General features: G+C 46.1%; 1 protein-coding gene across 1 annotated transcript in view; it reads left to right on the top strand.

The window, feature by feature from the left end:
- The window catches only part of COL6A1 (collagen type VI alpha 1 chain), a 44169-nt gene that overhangs the window by 4858 nt on the left and 17236 nt on the right, over window positions 1–22075 (top strand). Inside the window, exons 3-20 of the mRNA XM_074189896.1 lie at window positions 14–214; window positions 5760–5919; window positions 8637–8765; window positions 8885–8905; window positions 9145–9165; window positions 9280–9324; window positions 10191–10244; window positions 12752–12796; window positions 12904–12930; window positions 13258–13284; window positions 13385–13429; window positions 13959–14012; window positions 15496–15558; window positions 17138–17200; window positions 17293–17346; window positions 17429–17464; window positions 18294–18356; window positions 21288–21350. Of these exons, the coding sequence (XP_074045997.1) occupies window positions 14–214; window positions 5760–5919; window positions 8637–8765; window positions 8885–8905; window positions 9145–9165; window positions 9280–9324; window positions 10191–10244; window positions 12752–12796; window positions 12904–12930; window positions 13258–13284; window positions 13385–13429; window positions 13959–14012; window positions 15496–15558; window positions 17138–17200; window positions 17293–17346; window positions 17429–17464; window positions 18294–18356; window positions 21288–21350 (1171 nt within the window). The remainder of the gene's footprint in view (window positions 1–13; window positions 215–5759; window positions 5920–8636; window positions 8766–8884; window positions 8906–9144; window positions 9166–9279; window positions 9325–10190; window positions 10245–12751; window positions 12797–12903; window positions 12931–13257; window positions 13285–13384; window positions 13430–13958; window positions 14013–15495; window positions 15559–17137; window positions 17201–17292; window positions 17347–17428; window positions 17465–18293; window positions 18357–21287; window positions 21351–22075) is intronic.

Below are 22075 nucleotides of genomic sequence, written 5' to 3'. Positions count from 1 at the left end.
CTTGACTTTTCAGGTACTATCGATGCGACCGCAATCTTGTATGGAACGCTGGAGCTCTCCATTACAGTGATGCTGTGGAGGTTATCCAGGGGTTGAGCCGTATGCCCAATGAAAAGGATGGCTTGAAGTCTAGGGTGAGCGCGGTGAACTATATTGGCAAAGGCACCCACACTGACTGTGCCATCAAGAAGGGGATTGAGGAGCTGCTCATTGGGTGAGTTGGGCCAAGGGATGAGGGAGTCTTGAGTTGCACAACCCAGGGGCAGGTTCAGAGGCAGGAAAACAGGCAAGGCTGGAATGACCCAACCAACATGCCCCAGAGTCTTGGTGTCCATGGCCTAAGCCTCCTTGGACTGCCCTCACAGGTGCTGTCACTGGGGGGGGATGGGAAGGGAAGGGTAGAGGCAGACTTGTATACTCAACACTCTTTGGGTCATGAGAAAGTTTTACATTCTACTCCCTGAAGAGTGCAAATGGAAGCTGGATCTAGTGACTATCTAATGCCTCCCAACTGGACCACCCAAGCTCCAGGTCCCACCTGTTCTATCCAGATAGGTCAAAAGTGGTCAGCAAAGTAGAGGAAGAGAAAGCCATAAGAATCCATGTACATGCATGTGTTTGTGTGTGTGTGTGTGTGTGTGTGTGTGTTAGGGGTATGAGTCTAAGTATATATTATGGTGTGTGGAGGGGTGGGGGTGAGTATGACTCCGTGTGTATGTGTTTTTGTTTGGGGTGTCTATGTTTATGAATTTTTCAAATATGTGTTTAAGCCATTTAAAGAGTTAGATGCTCCTCATTCCTGTTCTTGGAGAAAGGATAGAAATCCAAGTCACAATCTATCTACCCCTTGACCTCAAGACTTGGCAAGGTGACTTCCCTCAGGGGCTGCTCCCTACACGGACCCTCCATTTGGCCACTAAAGTGATTTTCCCAAAGCCTAGCTTTGGCTGTCTCCCCTCTCCTCAGAGACTCTACAATCCAATATTAAATCCCTTATTAGGCATTTAAAGTTTTTACTGGGTCGGCCCCTCTGACCACCATGGTCATCTCCCATCTCCCTGTCCTCTGCCTGCTCCACACTCTGGCCACACTGGATCCCTTGCAGTTCCCTAAATGATCTCCTCTGTCTCCTGTGTTCCCAGTTCTCCCCCAGGTCAGGACTGCTCTGCCCTCATCTCATTCCCCACCCTGCTGCCAAGGGTCCTCTTAGCTAGTAATGAGCCCCTTCTCCTCTTGGGGTGCCTTCGATCTGTCCCTGGTTCTTACACATGTCTAGTCATTTACTCAGTGTCTCCCCTTTAGAAGGTGAGCTCCCAGGGGGCAGGACTACCTTTCTTTGTATCCTCAGGGCTTAGTCAGGCCTGGATCACTGGATTGATACAAATGACCATCTCTAGGACCCAAAGGGGTTCTTTCTAGTCTGTCTCTATCACCCTCTGAGGGGGGGGCCTGAGCAAGGTCACAGGGTAGGAGAATGGGGTTTGAGGCTGGATTGGCCGCCTTTCTCTTTTGGGCATACATGGAAACCAAGGCTTACCCTCAGAAAGTCTTCATTTCTTTAGGGTCTGGAAGGCCTTTTGACCTAAACTTGACAGACTCCTGTTTGGAAGCCACTCTGTGACCACCCCCAAGGAGAAGGGTCTCCTCCAGGAGACTGGGGGGCTAAGTGGATGGGGCCAGGGAAGAGCTGGGCTTTTGGACTGACCTTGTAGATCTGTGTAAAACGATGATCATGGAGTTGGGGGATGGAAATCAATGACACCTGGTCTCTAATAGTAAACAATGGGTGGGTGGGAAGAGCACAAAGGGAGGGCAACCATGTTCCCCCAAGTCCTCAAACCAAGCCAAACCTAGTAGGTTTGGGGAAAACAGCATATTTCAACTCAAAAGACTCAGGCATCCATCCTAGCTTTCCCACTCATTTTCTGGGGGCCTCATGTCATTTCTTCACCCCCTCGAGGCCTCAGGTTTCCTCTTCTGTAAAATGGGGGATGGGGTGTTGTAGATCTGATGCCTTCTGAGGGTTCTTCCAGTTCTAAGTCCCATCCTTAGTCTTGGAAGCTCTGATTCTCTCATTAGAGGCCAAAGTCCTGTGAACCTCCACATCACACTGCTTGGAGTACCCCAGAATCCCCCACCTCTCTCACACACATTTGCCTCTATTTCATGTATAAGTATCCACAGTTTTCCTAATTCTATTACTCTGGTCAGTTCCATATCACCTGCAATTTTAGTGAGGTGTTCTCTAGGCTTTTGGGGAAGTCACAGATAAAAGAGCCAAGCACAGATGCCTAAGGCACTCCCCCAGAGACCTCATTCAAAGATGACATCAGACACTAGGTGACAGCTTCTCACATGTGGTCATTTAACCAAGTCCAAATCGTTCTAACCCTCCCCATCTCTCCAACCTGTTCACCTGAAGAGTATGAGAGATTGTAGCAGATGCTTTGGCCTTTCCATTTCTGTGTCCTGCCTGAGAGTTTCCAGTGGAAAGGAGCTTACAAGTCTATCCTGACCTCACATTGCTTGGAAATGGGATTGTTTCATTCTTTTCCTTCTGCTCTCAGTGTTGAGACCAGTGACCATCACATAATATACTCATTAGTTGCTTGACTGGTTGAACACTCCATATTGGTTCCTCGTGATTGCTTCTCCTCTGTGATTCATTCTAGAATTCTATCAAAATTAACTGTCCTATGGAGAGAGACCAGCCTCCTCCTCCTTCCTTCTTTCCTTTTGAAAAAAATTTTTTTTGGAAAATTGGGTCACTGTTTGGCCATCTTAACTCCAGTGTATCTTCCAATACCTGTATTTTTCCAAAAATAACTGAAAATTATTTTCGTAAGAAAATTAGGTTTCAGGGGCAGCTAGGTGGCACAGCGGATAGAGCACTGGCCTTGGAGTCAGGAGTACCTGAGTTCAAATCTGGCCTCAGACACTTAATAATAATTCCCTAGCAGTGTGGCCTTGGGCAAGCTACTTAACCCCATTGCCTTGCAAAAACTAAAAAAAAATTAGGTTTCTAAGATGGTTTGCCTTTCTTTTTAGCACCAGTGGCGAACAAAAAACAGGGGCATAATTAATGCTTATTGACTTGCTGAGGTGAATCAGTTGCCTGGGTGTTGGGGAGGAAATGGAAAGGGAAGCCAGAGACTTTTTCCACCCCCCACTGGTCTTGACCTTCAGCTCCCACCCAGGTGGCCTAGGCTCTCCTTAAATCAGAGCAACTTGACGACTGAATTTCTTCTTCTCTTTCTGTTACCCTCCATTAATGTTCCATCCATCTGAGAAAAATTTCCTTTGAATTTTTTCATCCCTTCTCCCTCCCCCCTTTATTTATATAGTCATTTTTAACCTGAATACTCAGTGTTCACCTTAGGGTAATATGGGCTTTTATGGTCCCACTAGAATTCTCAAGGTGCTGGGCTAGTGTTAGGATTTCCTGCTAAACCTGGACTCCTGAAAGTGTTTTTTTTTTTCATATAAATTGGTCAAAGGTCAATACTTGTGCACCAACTCTGCTCTCTCTCAACATCCAGTCCTTCCTTCCTTCCCAGAAGCATTCTTGTCTATGACTTCATCACATCTTTCTTGGACCAAATGCCTGCAAAGAGCTTGAGGCCAGAACCTGAGGGGCATGTGAGGTTCTACTGGTCCTGCTCCATCACAAATTCCAAGTAGGAGTGGGGAGGCGGAGAGAGCTAGCAACTCTTGTAGAGGTTCCGTTGATTGAAGTTCCCCAATGCTACAATGATGTCTCACTCCATGGTAGGTTAACAAGTTTCCCAAACCTCCTTCTGGCCCAAAGGTCTGTAACACATTACCAAGGTTATTTACCTTCTCTTTCTCCTCTGATTAATCTCTATCACACACATCTCCCCTTAAGCCCCTGCATTTTCCTGCACCAGTATATCTCCTTAATGCACAATTCTATTCCTTTTCTCCCACTTCTTTGACCAATTTTGTTTTTAGTAAACAAGATACTACAACTGCTTGATTAACACCTCTTCTTCAAATAAATTATTTCTAAAACTAATGAGAAATTAGCGAGAACTTCTATCCTGCATGACTCAACTCATCATGGTCCCATTAAAGTCACTGGAATCTTTCCTTTCTCAGGGAATAGTGACAACCACAGAAACATCCCTTTCTCTTCTACCATCATGCTTTGTAACTAGTTTATAGAGTGGGAAAAATGCTGCTGTTTATAAGGTCTAGGAATGTATTAACATCTAATTGGAAGACTTAGATAGTTGAAACAGTCATCTTAAGGATTGCAAAATGTTGGATCATTTTCCAGATTTTCTCATTAATTGGTAATTGCATGACAACTCTGTGTTTCGATCCCCATCTCAAAAACTGTGAATCAGTAACTGAGAAATTTTTAATACAAAGGTTTTAAGGACTCATTGCAATTACTGTTATCATTCTAGATGTGTGTATGTGTATATATGTGAATGTGGGTATGTGTGTAAGAAATAGATAGGGAGAGAAGGGGGGGTAAACAAGAGAGGGACAAGGAGGGACAGGCTGGGTTAGGGGAGAGGGGAGAGACAGAGTAAGAGAGAAAAAGAGAGACAGAAATAGAGCGGTGGGGGAGTCCATATACAACTAATCAATCCAAAAGATTTATTAAATGCTTACTGTACTTAGCACTGTTCTAAGTCCTAGGTTTACAAAGAAAAATATCCTACACACACACACACACACACACACACACACACACACACACACACTTTAATGTCTCTATAATATGTAATTTTATTTGCTTAGATGCACTTTCCCATGACAAGGTTCAAAGTCCCTCTATATAACCTTGTGACTGGTTAAGAGCTACTCTGGCAATGGGTCTCTCCAAATTTAGCTACTTCTGGCTAGTCCAGGGGGACAGTCTTGCAGCCCCTGTCCAAGCTCATTGCTGAAACCTCTACAGCTTAGACAGATCTACCTGAGCTTATAGTCAGCCTGCAAAACCTTGGAGAGCTGTCATCATCTCCATGTTGTGATGAGGCATCCCAGAAGGTTTCACACTTGGACATTTTGAGCCTTTTGTCAGGCTTCTTGAATTGCTCAATTAAAACTTTCATTGCCATCTGGGCCCTCAATGCCCCTTTTACCCCTTCCAAGATAATTTTCCTCATCGATGAATGTAAAGCAGCTTTCTAATATTCTCTTGTTCTCCCCCATCCCCCACCATCTTGAGGGTTTTATGGATTTGAAGTCATCCAAGGTTTGTATCCCTGAGTGACAAGCTTAAAGGGGAGCTCAGAATTCTCATCGGGGATAGGAGGTTGAGAAGGAAAGATGAGGAAAAGCTCATTTGGTCTTGCTGCTCTTCTACTCCCTGTCCTATAACTGTGGGCTTGGACACCTGGTCAGTGTCCGGCACCAGGTCAGCTGCTTGACCAGCCGGGGCCAGCTGGCTGACTGAGTCATGGTTCAGTTGCTCCATAAGTCCCTTTTCGGGAGGAGGGAGGGCAGCCTTTACAACAGGCAGGTTTCCCTCATCTGTTAGCACCAGCTTAAAACCTATCCCTGATGCATCAACCCTTAGAGTTGTTGCTTTGGTGCTGGCTAGACCCATGTCAATGCATCTCTTCCCTTGGTATCCCTTGCAGTCCAGGTTGATCACAGAGATTTTGATTGACACCCATTCTTGTATTATGTTTTGAGATCTTAAAACCCAAGGACTGTCATCCATCCATCCACTGGGGCCCTCCCCTGACCCCTGTGGTCTCATAAATGTGTCTCTACCCTAGGGGGTCCCATCTGAAAGAGAACAAGTACCTTATAGTGGTGACAGACGGTCACCCCTTGGAAGGCTACAAGGAACCCTGTGGCGGGTTGGAAGATGCTGTCAACGAGGCCAAGCACCTGGGCATCAAAGTCTTCTCGGTGGCTATCACACCTGATCACCTGGTAGGTTCTGGGCCATGACAATAGGAATGAAGGCTGGGTAAAGGCCCCAGAAGAGAAGCTGGAGTTCAGAAAACCCTGTGCTAGGAGGGAAACCTCCTTCAGTGAGACCAGTCATCTCTAAGTCTTTGTCCTGGGCCTCTGAAACCCAAATGCTAGGCTGGTATGGACATTGACTATCAGGACATACTGGTATGGGCATTGACCTGAATGCCAAGCCTGGATCAGGTAGCAACTTGCCCACAAGTCCCTCCTTCTCTGAGGGTCTCAGGTTCTTCATTTATGAAATGCAGGGGTGGGGTATGGTTAGCCTAGGGAGCATTCTCTGGTCCAATCCCCCACCTTTCCCCAAAACGGAGAAAGTCAAGCCCGCATGAGCACATCATAGGCAAGTGCACAAGCCCAGGGCCCCTCCCTTCCCTTCCCAAACATCTACTCTCCTTGGGTCTCTCCACTCAGCCCAGAGCAGGGATGTATGCGTAATTCAGAGCTAGTACCCTCCCTGTCTGGAGAAAGGGGCAACTCATCCTGCCCTTCATCCTCAAGGAAGGCTCTGAACTCACAAGGGGCAAATGTTTAAGCAGCAAAGGAAAAAATGCCTAGATGAGTTAGAACAAGAAAGAACCTGGGGTCAGTCCAGACTTGGAACCTGATGCCACAGCATCAGAAAAGGCTCCACTTGCCATGACCAAGCAACCCTGAAGTTATGGAGCTCAGAGGAATTGAATTTCTCCTTAGCTGATGAGTTGTGCTAGCACCTCTGTGCCTCAGTTTACCCACCAACAAAATGGGAATCATATCTGTCTTAACAACCTCACAGGCAGGTTAAAAACACAATTACAGGGTTACAGATTTCAGAGATTTCAGAGGATATTTTGTCCAATCCCCTCATTTGACATAAAAGGAAACTTAGTCTCAGAGGTTACGATTCTCTCCCAAAATCATCCAGCTAGCAAATGGAAGATTTAGGGTGTGAATCTCGCCTTTGAGTCTAACCCAGCCTTTCCCCCACCACCTCATGCTAAACTGTGAATAAATTAAAAGCGATTATTTGAGTATCCTTCCTCACACTTCATTTCCCCACCCTGGATATGACCATTCCCTCTGGATGAGGGATGGTCACTGGGAGGCTGAAAGGGAGGGGAAAGGGAGTCCCCATCACAGCTCTCTTTAGGTCTTGCAGAGCCTGCCCTGAGGTAGGGAAGGTAAAGTTTCAGTTGCTTGGCTCAGAAGGTGGAGTCAGGAGCTGGTCAAGGTGGGGGAGTGACAAAGAGGTACATGGAGGCAGAGGTCTGCAAGAAATTCCAAACTGTCATGCAAGCTGTCCCAGAGGGGGTTAGCCTGAATCAGGTCAGAGGGGAGTTAGCTCCTTGTCACTGGACCAGTTCCAAAAGAGACTGGACAATCACTTGTTGGCTATCTTTTCAAATTCAACCAACTCCAGCTTCAAATGCTTTTAGCTTAGAACCCTAAACAACTCACTTTATCCTCTGCCTCAATTTCCTTCTTTGTAAAATGAGAGAAATAATATCAACTTTCCAAGGTGGTTATGAGAATCCTATAGAATTTGAGAATATAAGTAAAGTGCTTTCCAAACCTGATAGAAATGGTTTGTTCCTGTTACTAAGAGGGGCTCCATTTAAGGTTTGCATTGGCCAATGAAGTTCCTTCCTATTTGTGCCTTACAACTTGAGGGTAAGGGACAAAGGGATTCTGAACCTACAGGCCTTGGATGCATATGATTGATGAAACTTGGCAAAGTCGCTTAACCTTTCTTGCCTTAGTTTCCTAATCTGTAAAATGAAAGGGTTGGAGGCCTCAGGAGCTTCTTCCAGGTCAATGACCATAATCCACCGCCCATGCACTAGGAGTCCCAGGAATGAATGAATGAAAAAAAATAGCATTTGTTCAGGATTTATTATATGTCTGGGAAACAAAATGGCTTCCCCAAGAAGCTGCCTCAGCATTCAATGCTTCAACCTCAGTCTTCGAAATACGTCTGGGCTAAAACCATGGCCATGTCTCCCAGTTGACTTGGGACTTTGGGGAGGTGGTGAGGAGGTGGGGCATCCATTTCTGAACTGATGGTGAGCATTTCAGCAATGGATGCCCCACATGGTAGGGAAGTTGGTCCGATTGGGTCAAGGTTCCCGTTGCTCAAGGGAAGTGTGACTTTTCTTTCAACAGAACCAAGCACTTTGAATTCTGGAAGCCATTTCCAATGGGAGCAGGAGCAAAGAAACTAAATGAGAGTGGGCAGTGTTACAAGTGGCATTTTTAATTAAATCTCCTTTCATCACCAGACCCTTTTCAGAACAGAGGCTTAGCAAAAAAGAGACACATTTATCACAGAGAAACAAGAGGCCCCAGTGGGTTTTCCCAGGAGTCAGAGAGGAACTCAGCTCCCTGTCTTAGTGCAAAGTCACTTACTTCCCTTGTGCCCCTCAAAAAAAATCACATCCCCGATCGTGGTAATTCAATCAAACCATTGACCAAGAAGGTCTAGGCCTTCAAGAAGATTCCAGAGACATGCTCAGAAGCACCACCTCCTCCACATCCCCGCACAGGCCTACAGCAGATGACCTTGATTTGCTCTCCTTGACTCAAGATTATCAAAGCCAAAGGAGGAGACTCAAGTTCCAGATCCAGTCTACTGTTTGATCAGGAACAAGAGTGTTTATTGCCAGATCTCACTTGATCCTCATTTTTCTTGGTTCCAGGAGGCCAGGCTGAGCATCATTGCCACCGACCACACATACAGGCGGAACTTTACTGCGGCCGATTGGGATGTCAACCGTGACTCAAGTGAGCTGATCAAGGAGACCATTGACACCATCATCAAGATGATTGTGAGCAGGCTCTTCGTCTTTCCTTTCTTGGGGCTTCTTATCTTGGAGCCTCAGACATGAGACTTATGGTGATGTAAAAGTGGAAATTAACCCAACGTTTTTCCATTTCCTTTTTTTAGAAAGACAATGTGGAACAAGTGGTGAGTCTCTCATTCCCATCCTCTGCCATCTTCTCTTCCCCTCACCATATCTACACCTGCCATAAGAGCAAGCAGGGAGGATCCTAGTCTTCTTAGGCAATTAGCCCAGAAAAAAACTCCTGGGAAGGTCCTGTCAAGGCTGGGAGGACCATCCAGAACAGTCATTAAAGGACTGCTTTGGGACTGGGGCTTTTTCTACCTTTTGTTTCTAATATCTTGGATTTGTTATTTTTTTCCAGTGCTGTTCTTTCGAGTGTCAGGTAAGTGAAACTCCATTGGCTGCTCCCCATGACCCCCCCACCATGCATCATTAGCTTCCATCTTAGTGAATAGACCCTGTGCTAACCAGAGCCTCTTCTATGCTTGATTTCCAGCCGGCCCGAGGACCACCTGGGCAACGAGGTGACCCTGGACATGAGGTGAGGAAATGCTCCCTGGCCACTCATTTCACCCCTGGCCTTCTGACTGGGAGGCATTAATCCTGGAGGGATTGGGTTCATTTTGCTTGGACTTAGGACAGAATGAGGAGTAAATGGAAAGCTCCATTATTGGAGGTCTGCAGGCAGCCCTGGATGGTTTGTTGTTGGGGGAGGGGGCTGATCTATAGGCTCCTTATTTAGGTGTGGGCAGATCCTCTAAGTTTCCCACCTTGGACATCCTGGAGAGAGAGAGGGAGGGAGAGAGAGAGAGAGAGAGAGAGAGAGAGAGAGAGAGAGAGAGAGAGAAGAGGGTTCTGTTTGGTGAGGTTCCTAGGTAGAATCAAGACAAATGGGGAAAAGTAATTTTAGATAAAACATGAAACCTGCCCTCAGGTCACTTTGTCACTCTCCCTTTACCCCCAGGAGGCTCAGTTTCATCATCTGTAAAATGAGTTCTTCAACTCTGATCTGGGCAGGGACAGTGCCTCATCCAGAGTAGGCTCTTCATTAAAACTTATGGATTATGATTGACTGGCCCTTGACCAGAGTGGTGTGAAGGAGTTGAGTCACAAGTGCAGATAGCAAGTAGATCCTTAAAGTGAGGGCATCACAGAACTGCTAAACCAAAGCAAGGGCCTCTGAGAGATCTGAGGTGGGTGCCAGGAGGGTGAGGGGAGTTCATCTGTAAGCCCCCTCCCCTTTCTTAGAGGTGAGGAGCCTGCTAAAAGTCGAGAATCCAATAGGACTTTTAGAGTTAGGATTTCCTGAGAGTCACTTGTGAGGGAACTAGACCAGGTTGGCTACTGATACTTCTTTGAAAACACATTCAAACCCTCTCTCACCTCCACCCCCATTTTATATTCCAGGGAGAAAGAGGAAAACCTGGGCTTCCTGGAGAGAAGGGAGAAGCTGGAGACCCTGTGAGTATTCAGATGATCTGTTTGGGGGCTCCAGGAGCTATGACCACTACTTCTACAAGAACCTTGCTTCATCTGCGCTCAGAGCAGCTCCAAGGGGAGGAGGGAGCATCCTTTCCCCCAGAAGGCCTCAGTTTTCTCATCTAGAACATGACAAGGTTGGACACCAGATGAACTCTGAGATTCTTCCCAGCCCTAGAGTTAGAACATTCCAGATCATCAAAGGTCTCTTCCAGTTTTGACTCTCTGATGGTACAATAGACATGTTGACAGGCTTGGAATTATGGAAATCTGGATTTAAATGATGATTCAGACATTTCCCAGGCATATGATCTTGGTCAAGACTTACCCTCTAAGTTTCCTCATTCTCATAAATGATCCCTACATTCACAGAATATACATAGATCCATAGTAACTATAGGACCTACATCATGAGGTTTCAGTGAGATAATGTGGGGAAAGCTCTTGGTAAAGCTTCAGGCCCTATAGAAATGGCATCTCTTCTCATTATTACTGTTTTGAGATTCCCTATGTCCTTTGATCAGTAACAGGACCCTGGTCATCAGTGGCCACTGGTAGGCCATTCTGTGTTCCAAGATCATGTCTTCCCCCAAAGACGGAACATGGGGCACAGGACACAGTGTAAACAATGGATCTATAAGATGGTGGGTGGATTCTGAAGCCAACAGAAATAAGCAGTGTTAATCAAAGTCTTCCTCTACTCTGAACCTTGGTCAGAATTCTAGGATTATCTCGGTGTATCTATGGACCATCAAAAGAAAAAAAATGCAGCCTCTTCTGATAAAGGAGCACCCAAACAGAGTAGGGGTGTGCCCAGTACACTCTTTGGTGTACAACCCATGGGTCAATTCTAGAACAGTGTTGGGCCTTTGGCAGTGAGAAGTTCTAATGTCATCACTTGACTTTAGCAGGAACAATCTGGGCCTTCTCACCGTCCCAATACCCATCATCAGTCTCAGTGGTAGGCAACCTGAAAAGGTAAATCTTGCCTGCAATGAAAAGTGAACAGGTAACACATGATGATGATAACAGAAATCTCAATCTCAAGCCAGAGAATTGACAGTCCATCACTTACGGCCACTGGGCTGGGCAGTAGTTTGGCCCATGAGGTCTTTAGAGGTCCTCCAAGGGTTCTTTAGTTCTGACCATATATAAGATCAACATGGAAGAGAGAGAAAAAATCTGACAGACAGAAACAATAATGTCCCCTTCAGAGTCCTCTCCCCACCAGGATCTTTTCCACACACCAGACAGACTTCATCTCTATTTGGATTAGGGGCGAGAGGTAGAGGCAGGACATTGAGCAGTCTAAGAATGTCAGTGACCACAAAACCTGATTGCCATGCCAAGCCCAATATAACCAGCCTTTCTAACAAGTGGTATGCTCTGACTCGTTATTACCGGGAGGCCCCTTGGAAATCCAAGATGAGCATCCCCCTCCAATAAATAGGGTCAGTGTTACATAGAGCTCTTTACCAAGAAGATGGGTACTAGGTGGGAGAAGGGAGGCTTTTGTTTTTCCCTTTTTCATTTGGAAGCCTATTTATCTGTGGGATATAGCTGTCCCACACATCTTACTGGATACTAAATCATTTCTGCTCTTTTCACTCAGCCATATCCCATGATGATTCTTTTCGTAATTCTGTCTTAGACTTCTCTAGCCCACTGCCCTCAGAATCCACAATATTTAACCTTGTTGTCCTCACCCTTCTCATTGCTCTTTCATAGAGCAGTAACAGAAGGTTCCCTTATTCTATGGAGGGTACAAGTTCATGAACTGGGTTTCCAGAACAAAGAGGAACTGCTGGCCATGTAGAAATATGGTTTTAAAAGCACATTATCTTTTTGTGATACCTAAACCAGGGAAGGATAAAGCAAAGAAAGAAACTGATAGGTCAAGATCACCAATAATATTGATTCAAAATGTCTGAATAAAAAATCAACAGAACTCTTAGTTGATTATTATTATATTATGTGCCTTTTTCTCTATAATTGGGCTTAATAATTAGTATGATGGTCCTAAATTGCCAAAGAATTGTCTCTGCTTGCTAAGGCAGAAGGTTTTGAAACCATTGTTTTTAAAATGTCTTTCCACCCAGTGGTTAAAATGATTAGCCCTCAGCCCACAAATTTAAGTAACCCTATCCATTTAAATATCTTGAGTATTGGTATTAGATATTAAATCTTAATTTTAATTAATTTAGTTAATATTATTTTGAATAATAATTATAAGATGAGGTTTAGCTCTACTGTTCTTCACTTGGCATTCCTGGACAATAATCACCACCACTTTTAGTCAGATGTCAAGCTCTTCCTCTTGGGCTAATTCATCAAATATACCCATACCCCACCCCTGCCAGTTTCTAGCAAGTTAGGTCTTAGCAGCAATAGGAAAATACTGACTCTCCAGGTTTTAGATGATGAACTCTGCCAGGAGCTCTCCCATGGGAGGCTTATTATAATAAGTGTCACATTCTCTTTTGCCCTAGGGGAAACAAGGTGATCCTGGACCTGCAGGTTACCAAGGAATGAAGGTATGTGGGCACCTCCTTTCTCAGAAGCCACCATTTCTTTAGAATTGTTGCATTCATGTTCCCAATTTGCAAATAACCTTTCCTCCTTTATTCATTGTGATCACTAGGGAGAAAAAGGAACACGGGGAGAAAAGGTAAGCATCAAACCATTCTGTGGCCCTCATTGTCCCTCACTGGCATGGTCCTGGACATGGCTCAGGCATAGAAGATTCTGTAATGGCCTCTCCAACCAGAAGAGCAGCAGAAAGACTATCAGAGGCCGTCCTTGACATCAGCAGCTCCCACATCCCCATCATGGCTCAGCAGACCACATCCAGGCCTGAATCTGGAGGGGGTGCTAGCTTCACCCCTCCCCATGCAGCCAAGTTTCTGTAGAACCAGGGGAGACCCTGAGTCGTGTACAAGTCATTAGGATCCCATTTCCAGGTTGTTCTCAACCCTCTTCTTATCTGTCTTCACAGGGCTCACGAGGACCTAAAGGTTACAAGGTCAGTTTTCTAGAATATTGGTCACTTCTGGTCTCTCTGTTTCCTGCTCTAACATGGCAGTGCCTTTCTGTGTATGAATTTGTGCCCTTTTCTATTGTAGGGTGAAAAAGGCAAGCGAGGCATTGATGGCATCGATGGGCAGAAGGTCAGTCTCTCATCAAGGGGGAAGGATGCTCTATAGAAAATCAGAAGGAGAGGGAATCCTCCAATTCAGGCTCATTTAGCAGAAGCTATCTGGCCATCCCCTGTCTGACCCATAGTCCAAGTTGGAGACATGTAGCCACGGGTGTTTGTGAACTGAGATCAACAGCAAGGGAGATACACTCTGGTTCATTGACATGGAGAGAGAGAGAGAGGTTATGGTTAGCCAGAGGGAGAGATGTGCTCTGGTTCATTGATATAGGGAGGGAGAGAGCTCATGGTCAACCAAAGGGGAAATAGATTCTAGTTTACTGGGTGAGGAGGGGTCACAGTCAGCTTCTTGTTTCAAAGGCTCCTGAGACCAGGCTGTCTTTGGACTTCATGATGCATCCAGAATAGCTTGTCTTCATTTAAGACATTCCAGAGCATACACTTTGCAAAACTACTGGCCCCTCTCTGGGGTCCTTTGGGTATGGTACTGTGTGTTCTTGGTATGTGGTCTTAGGAACTTTCCTTTCCCTCTCTCTTCACAGGGTGAAACTGGATACCCCGGCTTGCCAGGGTGCAAGGGTTCCCCAGGATTCGATGTGAGTTTTTGCAAAAATGTTGACTTCACCAACATACCAAGAGATGATAGGGGAAGACAGGCTTAGAAAAGTCTAGGCTCCCAGTGGGAAGTTCTCTAGAGCTGGCCCAGGGAAGAAGGAAGCAGCTGCTGCATTAGTTTCCTTCTTGCTCACCTGCCTTTCTCTCTACCAAGTATCACCCACCCCACGGGAAGTGCACCTAGGAGTACTGGACTTCATCCTTCGAATGTAGACTCTAAGTTATCATCTGAAGGGAAAATGAACTCTCCAAGCCAGTTAGTGCTAGGGCTTGGGGGGGGGGGATACAAGGAAGGCATCTACCCATCCACCAGCCACCTTGCCCATCTAGGGCCATCAATGGTGGGTGGGCTCCACTGGCTCACACACTCTCATTCCCAAGTAAAGTGTAGGACCACAGGAAGCCTGGGAGCCCTCATGAGACCCACCACACTACCACTGGTTTCTCTGCTGGGAGGGCTGATTGGGTGCCTGACTGTGGGGGAAGAACACAGCAGCAGGATTTAACATGTGCCTACCAGACCCCATTAACTAGCACATTCCCTACAGAATAATGGCTTTGTCTGCTGGTACTGAGTTCAAGTTATATGGTTTTAAGTGAGGCTTACTCACACTTCTCCATGGGGCCTCCAGCATTGCAGTCAGGCTTTCAGTCTTATAGGAAAGCTACCCCAGACTGAGAGCATTTACTCCACTACTGGCTCTTTTGGTTTATTAGTCCTTAGAGAGAGCATATTCTGTTTCAATCCCTCCTCTGACTTGGAGTCGCTATAGGACCTTAGGGAAATCCATTAGCTTCCCAGAGTCCCAGTTTCCTCATCTGTAAAATGGGGTTCACTCTTCCTGGGATTCATGCTAAAGAACTGACTGAGGTTACAGCACTGCCCCCCCCAAACTATCCCCTCTCCCTAGTGGGGTTCAGAAGCCTCATGGTCACTCCAGGCCATCATGGAATCATTTCTAAGGATTTTGTAGTTGCCATTCACTCATTCATCACCCAATGGGTGCCAGTCCCTGCTAGGTAGACAAGACAGCCCTCAGTGGGCTTAATTCTACTGGGAAGGGAGAGAAAATAATGGGTGCACAGATAAGTAAATAAAAACATGTGGAAAAGGGTAATTCTAAAGATAGCCCCCAGGAAACATGTGCTGGCCACTCTGGGGATCAGGAGAGGTTTTAGAGAGAAGGGGGCCCTTGGACTCAGCCTAGAAAGGTGCTAAAGTAGCCTGGAGATTGAGACCCAGAGGAAGAGCATCCCAGGAGTGGTAGGTATAAGAGCCCATACTAAAGCCTGGAGGTGGTAGAGGCATTTGGGTTGTAGTAGCGAGAGATAATTGAGAAATCAGAAATTAGTCCAGGAAGAGAGTCCAGAGGGCTTCCACCTGTCTAGATGCAGCAGGGAGCTCCTGACCCCATCAAACAGTGAGTTGCAAGGGCTAACAAAGCCATGTCCTTTTTTTCCCAGGGAATCCAAGGACCTCCAGGGCCCAAAGGAGACCCAGGTTCTTTTGGCCCAAAAGGAGAAAAGGTAAGCCGTGCTGTGGGAGCCGAGAGTTCAGGAGGCAGGAAATGCCTCCCAGCTGAAAACCAAGTTGGCCAGGGAGCTAGGAAGACCTGAGTTCAAATGCCACTCTAGCACATCCTGATTATGTGGCCTTGGGCAAGTCATTTCCCCTCCTCAGAGCTCCAAGCTAGTCTCTAAGGTGAGAGTCACAGAGGAAGTGCTGCTCTGTACTAAAAGAGAGAATTTGTCCCTAAGACTTTCCTTGATCCGTGAAGTCTCAGGTCCTGCCCCTAACCAAGCAAATCTTCACTTGCTGAAGAAGGTTTCCCAGGAAAGACCTTCTTTAATTGCTGGAGCAGCCCTTGCCACTGGGTGATCTCTTGTCTTCTGGCCACATATGGGGATTCTCTTCTTTCTTGTCCTTGACAGGCCCATAAGAACCTGGGGCAGTGGTACATGTGATTTAATGGCACCCAGGGTCCAGAGGAAGTAGGGCCAGAAATGGCTAGTACACTCTGGTGCTCCCCCAGAGGGAACCAGCTAAGATCATCCATGGCCCTTTGGCGGAGCCTTAGAGGACATTAACCCCATTCAGAACAGAGTACAGCAGATATGGCAGCTCTTAGAATGGTGGCAGCTACAGACTCCTTTGCCCAAGCTAGGAACAAGAGTAAGACACCAGACTCAAGAGGGAAGGAAGTTCCAGAACCCCTTCCCACAGTAGATCATTCCCTTGGGCTCAGTCTGAAAATCTGCAAAATCTTCTTTGATCCAATCATGCCAGTATTAGCAGTGATGGGTTCAGTATCATGTGCCAGTACTGGGTTAAGGTGGTGAAAGCAGAATGAACAAGCTGAGGTGTAATTGGGAAGAGCTATAGCTCTGCATCATGGCGGGGGGGGAGAGGAGGAATAAAATTGACTCCACTACTGGTCAGGTCCAGCAACCAGAGAGGGAAATGAGCAGAAATGTCCCAGTTTGTGCCATCTGTTCTTCATGGCCAAGAGGACAGGCTTCCTCACCCAGAGTCTGCCTCCACAGACACCCGAATCATTTTCCTTTCTCCTTGCAGCTGTGAGGAGGTTGCAAAGGATCTGGGAAAAACAGGGCGGTAACTAGGCTCTGATGGCCACACTGACCCCTTCAAGTCAAGCTGCCTGCCCACCTCCCAGTTTACTGCCTAGAAATGCCAACCTAAAGAGAAACTGCAGCTTCTTGGAGCAGCCAGCCTCCTCTGAGCCACAGACTCAAAAAGGAAATATATGGAAGCAAATTGGTTCATGAGGCTCAGTTCCAGTGGAGGGGGGCAATCTTGTGCCCTTTGGAGCATTTTTTATCCTAATAAACTGTGTGAGGAAAATTGGGGTATGCATGAGGAAGATGGGGCGCTACCTATAGATAATCTCTTTGATATATTGAGAAAAAATAAGCCATGTCCTGATAAGGTAAAGAAAGCCAATAGTGAGTCATTAATCTGAATGATGTTTGAGGGCCTCCCTAGGAAAGATTTTCCTCATTTGGATTACATTCTAGGAAGGCCATTATGCTGCTGCCAAAGTCAAATCCTTGCATACTAATGAAGGTACCTGTGGTCTTTTTCTAGGGCACACCTGGAGAGAATGGAGAACCTGGAAGACCAGGAAATACTGGGCCCCCAGGAGAAGAGGTAGGGCATCACTGAGCCCAAAGGACAGTGGAGTTTCCCAAGGCAACCAATATGTGGTGACAGAACATCTGTTTATGTCCATCTTTTTCTAGGGTCAACCAGGAGAACCAGGTCCAGCTGGAGAGAAAGGAGAACAAGGAGATGAAGTGAGTGATCTGTGGTTTGGGGGCAGGGGCTGAGCTTTGTGGTCAGATCACCAATGAATGCCTTTTCTTATTTTCAACTTAGGGAAATGCTGGACCTGATGGCCCCCCTGGAGAGAGGGTAAGAGCAGCCTTCTTTTGGGGGCCAAATTTGACACCTGTTGAAGTCACCATATTTAAGGCCACAGGCAGGGACTGATCTGTTTGGCTATGGTGGGATACACTCAGACATGATGTGAGTCCAGATTAGTTGACTTTCTTCACCAATTGGCAGTTTCTTCATGGGTATCATGTCTAAATAATGCCATGGTAGGGTCAGCTAGGTGGCACAGTGAACAAAGTATTATTTAAAGGAGGAGCTGAGCTCGAAACTGGTCTCAGACACCGGTTATTACTAGCTGTGTGACCTTGGGCAAGTCATTAAGCCTCAATGTCTCACGGAGAAGAAGACAACGAAGAAGAAAGAGAAGATGAAATGACAATGAAGACAACAAAGATGAAGAAGATGAATATAAAGATGAAGATGAACAAAGAAGGAGGAGGAGGAGAAGGAGGAGGAAGAAGAAAACAAAGAAGGGAAGAAGAAGAATGCCATACTAGCCTTGGAAAAAGAGAAAACTCAGACTTATTGTCTTGACCAGATGTTTTACTCCGCCCAAATGATTAATTTGGTGGTTAGTTGGTTGCTACATAGATCCAGATTGACTCTTGGCATCCCAGACCTGGGCCTGAGAAGTGAAAAGACTGGTCCTATAGTAGACTTTGAAAATATGGTTAAGATATTGAAATAAGAGTCTTACTGATCCTAACAGTAGGTCATGCCAAAGGATTTGGCCTAGATGGGACATTCATGCTCTGAAAACTAGTCATAGTTATAAGACAGGCCTCTGCTTGTACCCCACTGGTCCCGAATATACTGAATTTTCATTGCTTTGCCTCTTTCTACATAGGGTGGCAATGGAGAACGAGGACCACGAGGAACTCCTGGTGTGCGGGGACCAAGAGGTGACCCAGTAAGTTAGTTTTCAAATAATTTGTTTCCAGTTTGGGGAAATCAGATGCACTGTCCCATGACTATAGCCATCCCATTTAATGATTTCCTCCTCTGTAATACAGAAGTGTCCTGCCCCTCCCCCCACCTAAATAAACTAGCAAGACCATTGGTTAGCAGAAGCTACATGTGCATTCATGGAGCAACTTTGGGACCCTATGGTATGGCCTAAATTTATGCAGATATGGGAAGGCATAGCAAAGTTATGTCTAAGCTACTAAAAAGGAAGATTCACTTCTAAGACAGTGTGAATTCTCAACTTTGGACAATCATCAGCAGTGGCGAAGAGCACAGGGTTAGAAAATGAGGGGAACTCACTGTGCCCTTGACTCAGCATGTGGGAAGCCGGAAAGCCTGCCTATCCCCATAGGAGTGGGGGAAGATGGGGTGTGGGAGGGGATGTCACCCACTGTTTCCCTAGGGGGAACCTCTTGAATTCAACAGGAAAGTATTCTGTGGGTCTGACTAGGGACTGAATCATCCCTGGGTCTAACATATAGTGGGCCCACAGACTTGGCCAAAATCAATATGATCCAAGGGTGTGGTGGCTATGCCGTGCATCTGGCCACAGAGACTAGAAAATGCAGCCCCACCCCTCTCCTGAGGTGTAAAAGGAGGGAATCAGAGTAGCCATCACCAGGACACTGTGCCGCCTTGTCAACTCACTCCCTAATTGCCCCTTAAACAACCAGGCGAGATGGCTTTGCAGCCAAGAGTTTTATTTATAACGACACCCACAGAGAAAATGGAAGGAATATCTCCATCAAGTGCCCCTGAAGAGAAGGCAATTGAGGCAGAGCAGAGAGCAGTTGGGTCCCTGGCCAGTCAGACAGGAATAAGGGCCTGGTTTAGCTGTGGTCTTCTCTCTTAGGGGGAGGAAGACCTCACCAAGGTTCTGTTCCGGGTTTCTGTAAATGGTAAAAGGCTTCAATTGCTCCAAACTCAAGCCTATGTAGTGATTAGAAATGGAAACTGTAGCAGGAGAGGAGGAAGAAGTGAAGGATGGATGGAAGAGAGGAAGGGAAGAAGGAAGGGAAGAGGGAGGGGAGGAAGGAAGGAAGGCAGGAAGGCAGAAAGGAAGGGAAGGAGTGTGACTGAAGGATAACCCAAAATAGATAAAGAGAATAAATATTTTAAATATAGAATTGTTCCTGGTGCTTTGGGAACCCTGAACCAATTGCCACACAACTCTTATCTAGGCAGTCTTTTTTATCAATAATAGCCTACAGGTTTAAGGCTTTAGAAAATGCAAGTCTCATCCCAGTATGTCTGAACCTCTGGCTATCAGAGTTGTTACCATAGATTTAGAAAATGATAAGGATAAACTCTTTCATGGGTGCTCTGTCATGGGTTACTAAGGGAAATGAGAATTGTGGAAGGAGGGGGTACCACTGTGAAGGAGAACAAGAACATCTCTCGGGGTGTCCTTCACTGCCATGTGAAGATAGGACCCTGAACTCAATGCCCCATAACTTTGAGCAGTCACAGCAATGTTTATACCTTTGGGGTGAGGAGAGCAGAAATTGGTGGGACTTGGAGGAGCCATTCTGCTCTAATGTGGCTATTTGGCAAAAGCTGCTGCTGATCAATATGGAGGTCACATCTCCCCTACTGGAGAGACCTCCAGGCCATGGGAACCAAGAGGGAAGGTCAAACAGAGAGGACCTAGCCTCTCTGGAGGAGCACAGCATGGAGGAATGGAGCTGAGTCAGGACAGGAAGACAGTTGTCTCTTGGGTGCCATCACAGTCCTCCATACTGTGGCCCCCACAGCTGTCATGGGTAATAACATCAGTACGGTGTTAGAGCTGGAAGGGACCAGGGAGATCATCAAGTCTAGCTCTCCATCATCCAGGAGAGAAAACAAGACCCAGAGACTCAGGTTCAGTGACTAAGGAATATGCCAAGACTAGGGTTGGCATCTCACAAGACACCATCAATTTTTAAAATTTTTTATATAAGGCAATGGAGTTAAGTGGTTTGCCCAAGGTCACACAGCTAGGTAATTATAAAATGTCTGAGATTGGATTTGAACTCAGGTCCTCCTGACTCCAGGGCTGGTGTTCCATCCACTGCACTACCTAGCTGCCCCTGCACCTCCTGACTGCCCCTGCACCACAAATTTTTAAAGAGAGAGCAAAATATCTCTGAGTAAATGCCAAGAATCACAAATTTGGAGGTCAAGGGCTACAAGTATAATATACTGACCTATATACTCCATCAATCCTGACTCACATGGGACTAAATTGGGGCTTCTTAAACTGAATTGTGTGCACAGATTTCAGAGGGTCTATGAATCACCTGAAAAAAATATCTTTATTTTTAATTCATTTATCCTGTGCATTTTATTTACTACAGTTTAAAACATTAACTTGAGAGTTCTAGGGCTTCACCGGCCTGTCCAAGGGGTCTTTGACACAAAAAAGGTTAAGAATCTTTATCTAAATCCTCATTCTAGAACCTATTTTGGAAGAAAGCTTCAAGCGTTCCCTCAAGACCTTCTCTTGCCTGTCCTATAAATTAAATTAGAGTGGAATGGTAGTCTAGAGGTTAATGTTGATGATAATGGGATGGAGGTTGGTAGAACCATTGGTGTCAGGGCAGGTGTTGAAATGGAAGCTCAGGTCTGAGTTAAGATTGGGTTTGATGTTGAGGTTGCATTGTCATTTGGTTTGAAGCTGATACTGGCATTGTTGTCATCAAATTATTGTTGGGATTGGAGTTGAGTTTGAGGTTGGTGTTAGTATTGGGTTATATTAGAGTTGGTAGTTGGGGTGGAATTTGATGTTGGGGCTGACTTTGGAAAGCTTGTAGAGGTTGGGTGCTGGCATTGGGGTTTGGCATTGGAGCTGAGATTGGTATAGATTTATTGAAGCTTCTTTTTCTCCTTCCAGGGGGAGCAGGGGCCACAAGGTGACCAAGGCCGAGAAGGACCTGTTGGAGTCCCTGGAGACCCAGTAAGACCCCTGAACCCTCTCTCATTCTATATCTAGATAGTGCTACCCAGGGTGAATGGTGGCAGTCTAAACCAGTTCAGAGCCTTATAAAGCTTTCCAGGCTCTTGGCTCACTCTGTTCTGCACCCTCCTTACCAGAGTTCCATTTTCTATGGTCCCCTTTTTCTTCCCAGATGAATGGGGTCTTTGGAAAGGCACCCCTTATCGACTGGACCTTTACCAATGAGAACTCAGAGTGTTCAACACCTTGTTCATTCCTGACCTTCCTGGCCTAAAACTGAGACCAGAGAGTCAACGGATGTAGAAATCTAAATATTTGGGACAAGTTTGCCATGCCAGATTGTTCTGGGGGCTCTGAAAGACATTTGGCTTTTTAACATGTGTGTGCCTTTTCATTTCCTGTTTGGAAAGGTTGGTTATGTACATGTGTGGACAGACTGAGGACCAGGAAGACAATTCAGGTCACGGAGGGGCTGGGGACATTTCCTTAGTCTGTGGGAGGGAAGATGACTTGGCGTTCTTCTAGGTATCTCTCTTTGTGACTGCTGAACTTTGCCATTAAGTGACAGACCCATAAGGGTCCCCAGAAGTCTGTGTGACGGATAGAGTGTTAGACTTCCAGTTGCATAGAGTTGGGTTCAAATCCTACCTCAAACACTCACTAGCTAAATGACCCTGGGACAATCCTTTGCCTCCCTGGGCCTCACTCTATAAAAATGGCGGAGG

The sequence above is a fragment of the Macrotis lagotis genome, chromosome 5, assembly GCF_037893015.1.
Source record: "Macrotis lagotis isolate mMagLag1 chromosome 5, bilby.v1.9.chrom.fasta, whole genome shotgun sequence".
NCBI lineage: Eukaryota > Metazoa > Chordata > Mammalia > Peramelemorphia > Peramelidae > Macrotis > Macrotis lagotis.
This window is presented reverse-complemented; position numbering and strand designations above follow the sequence as displayed.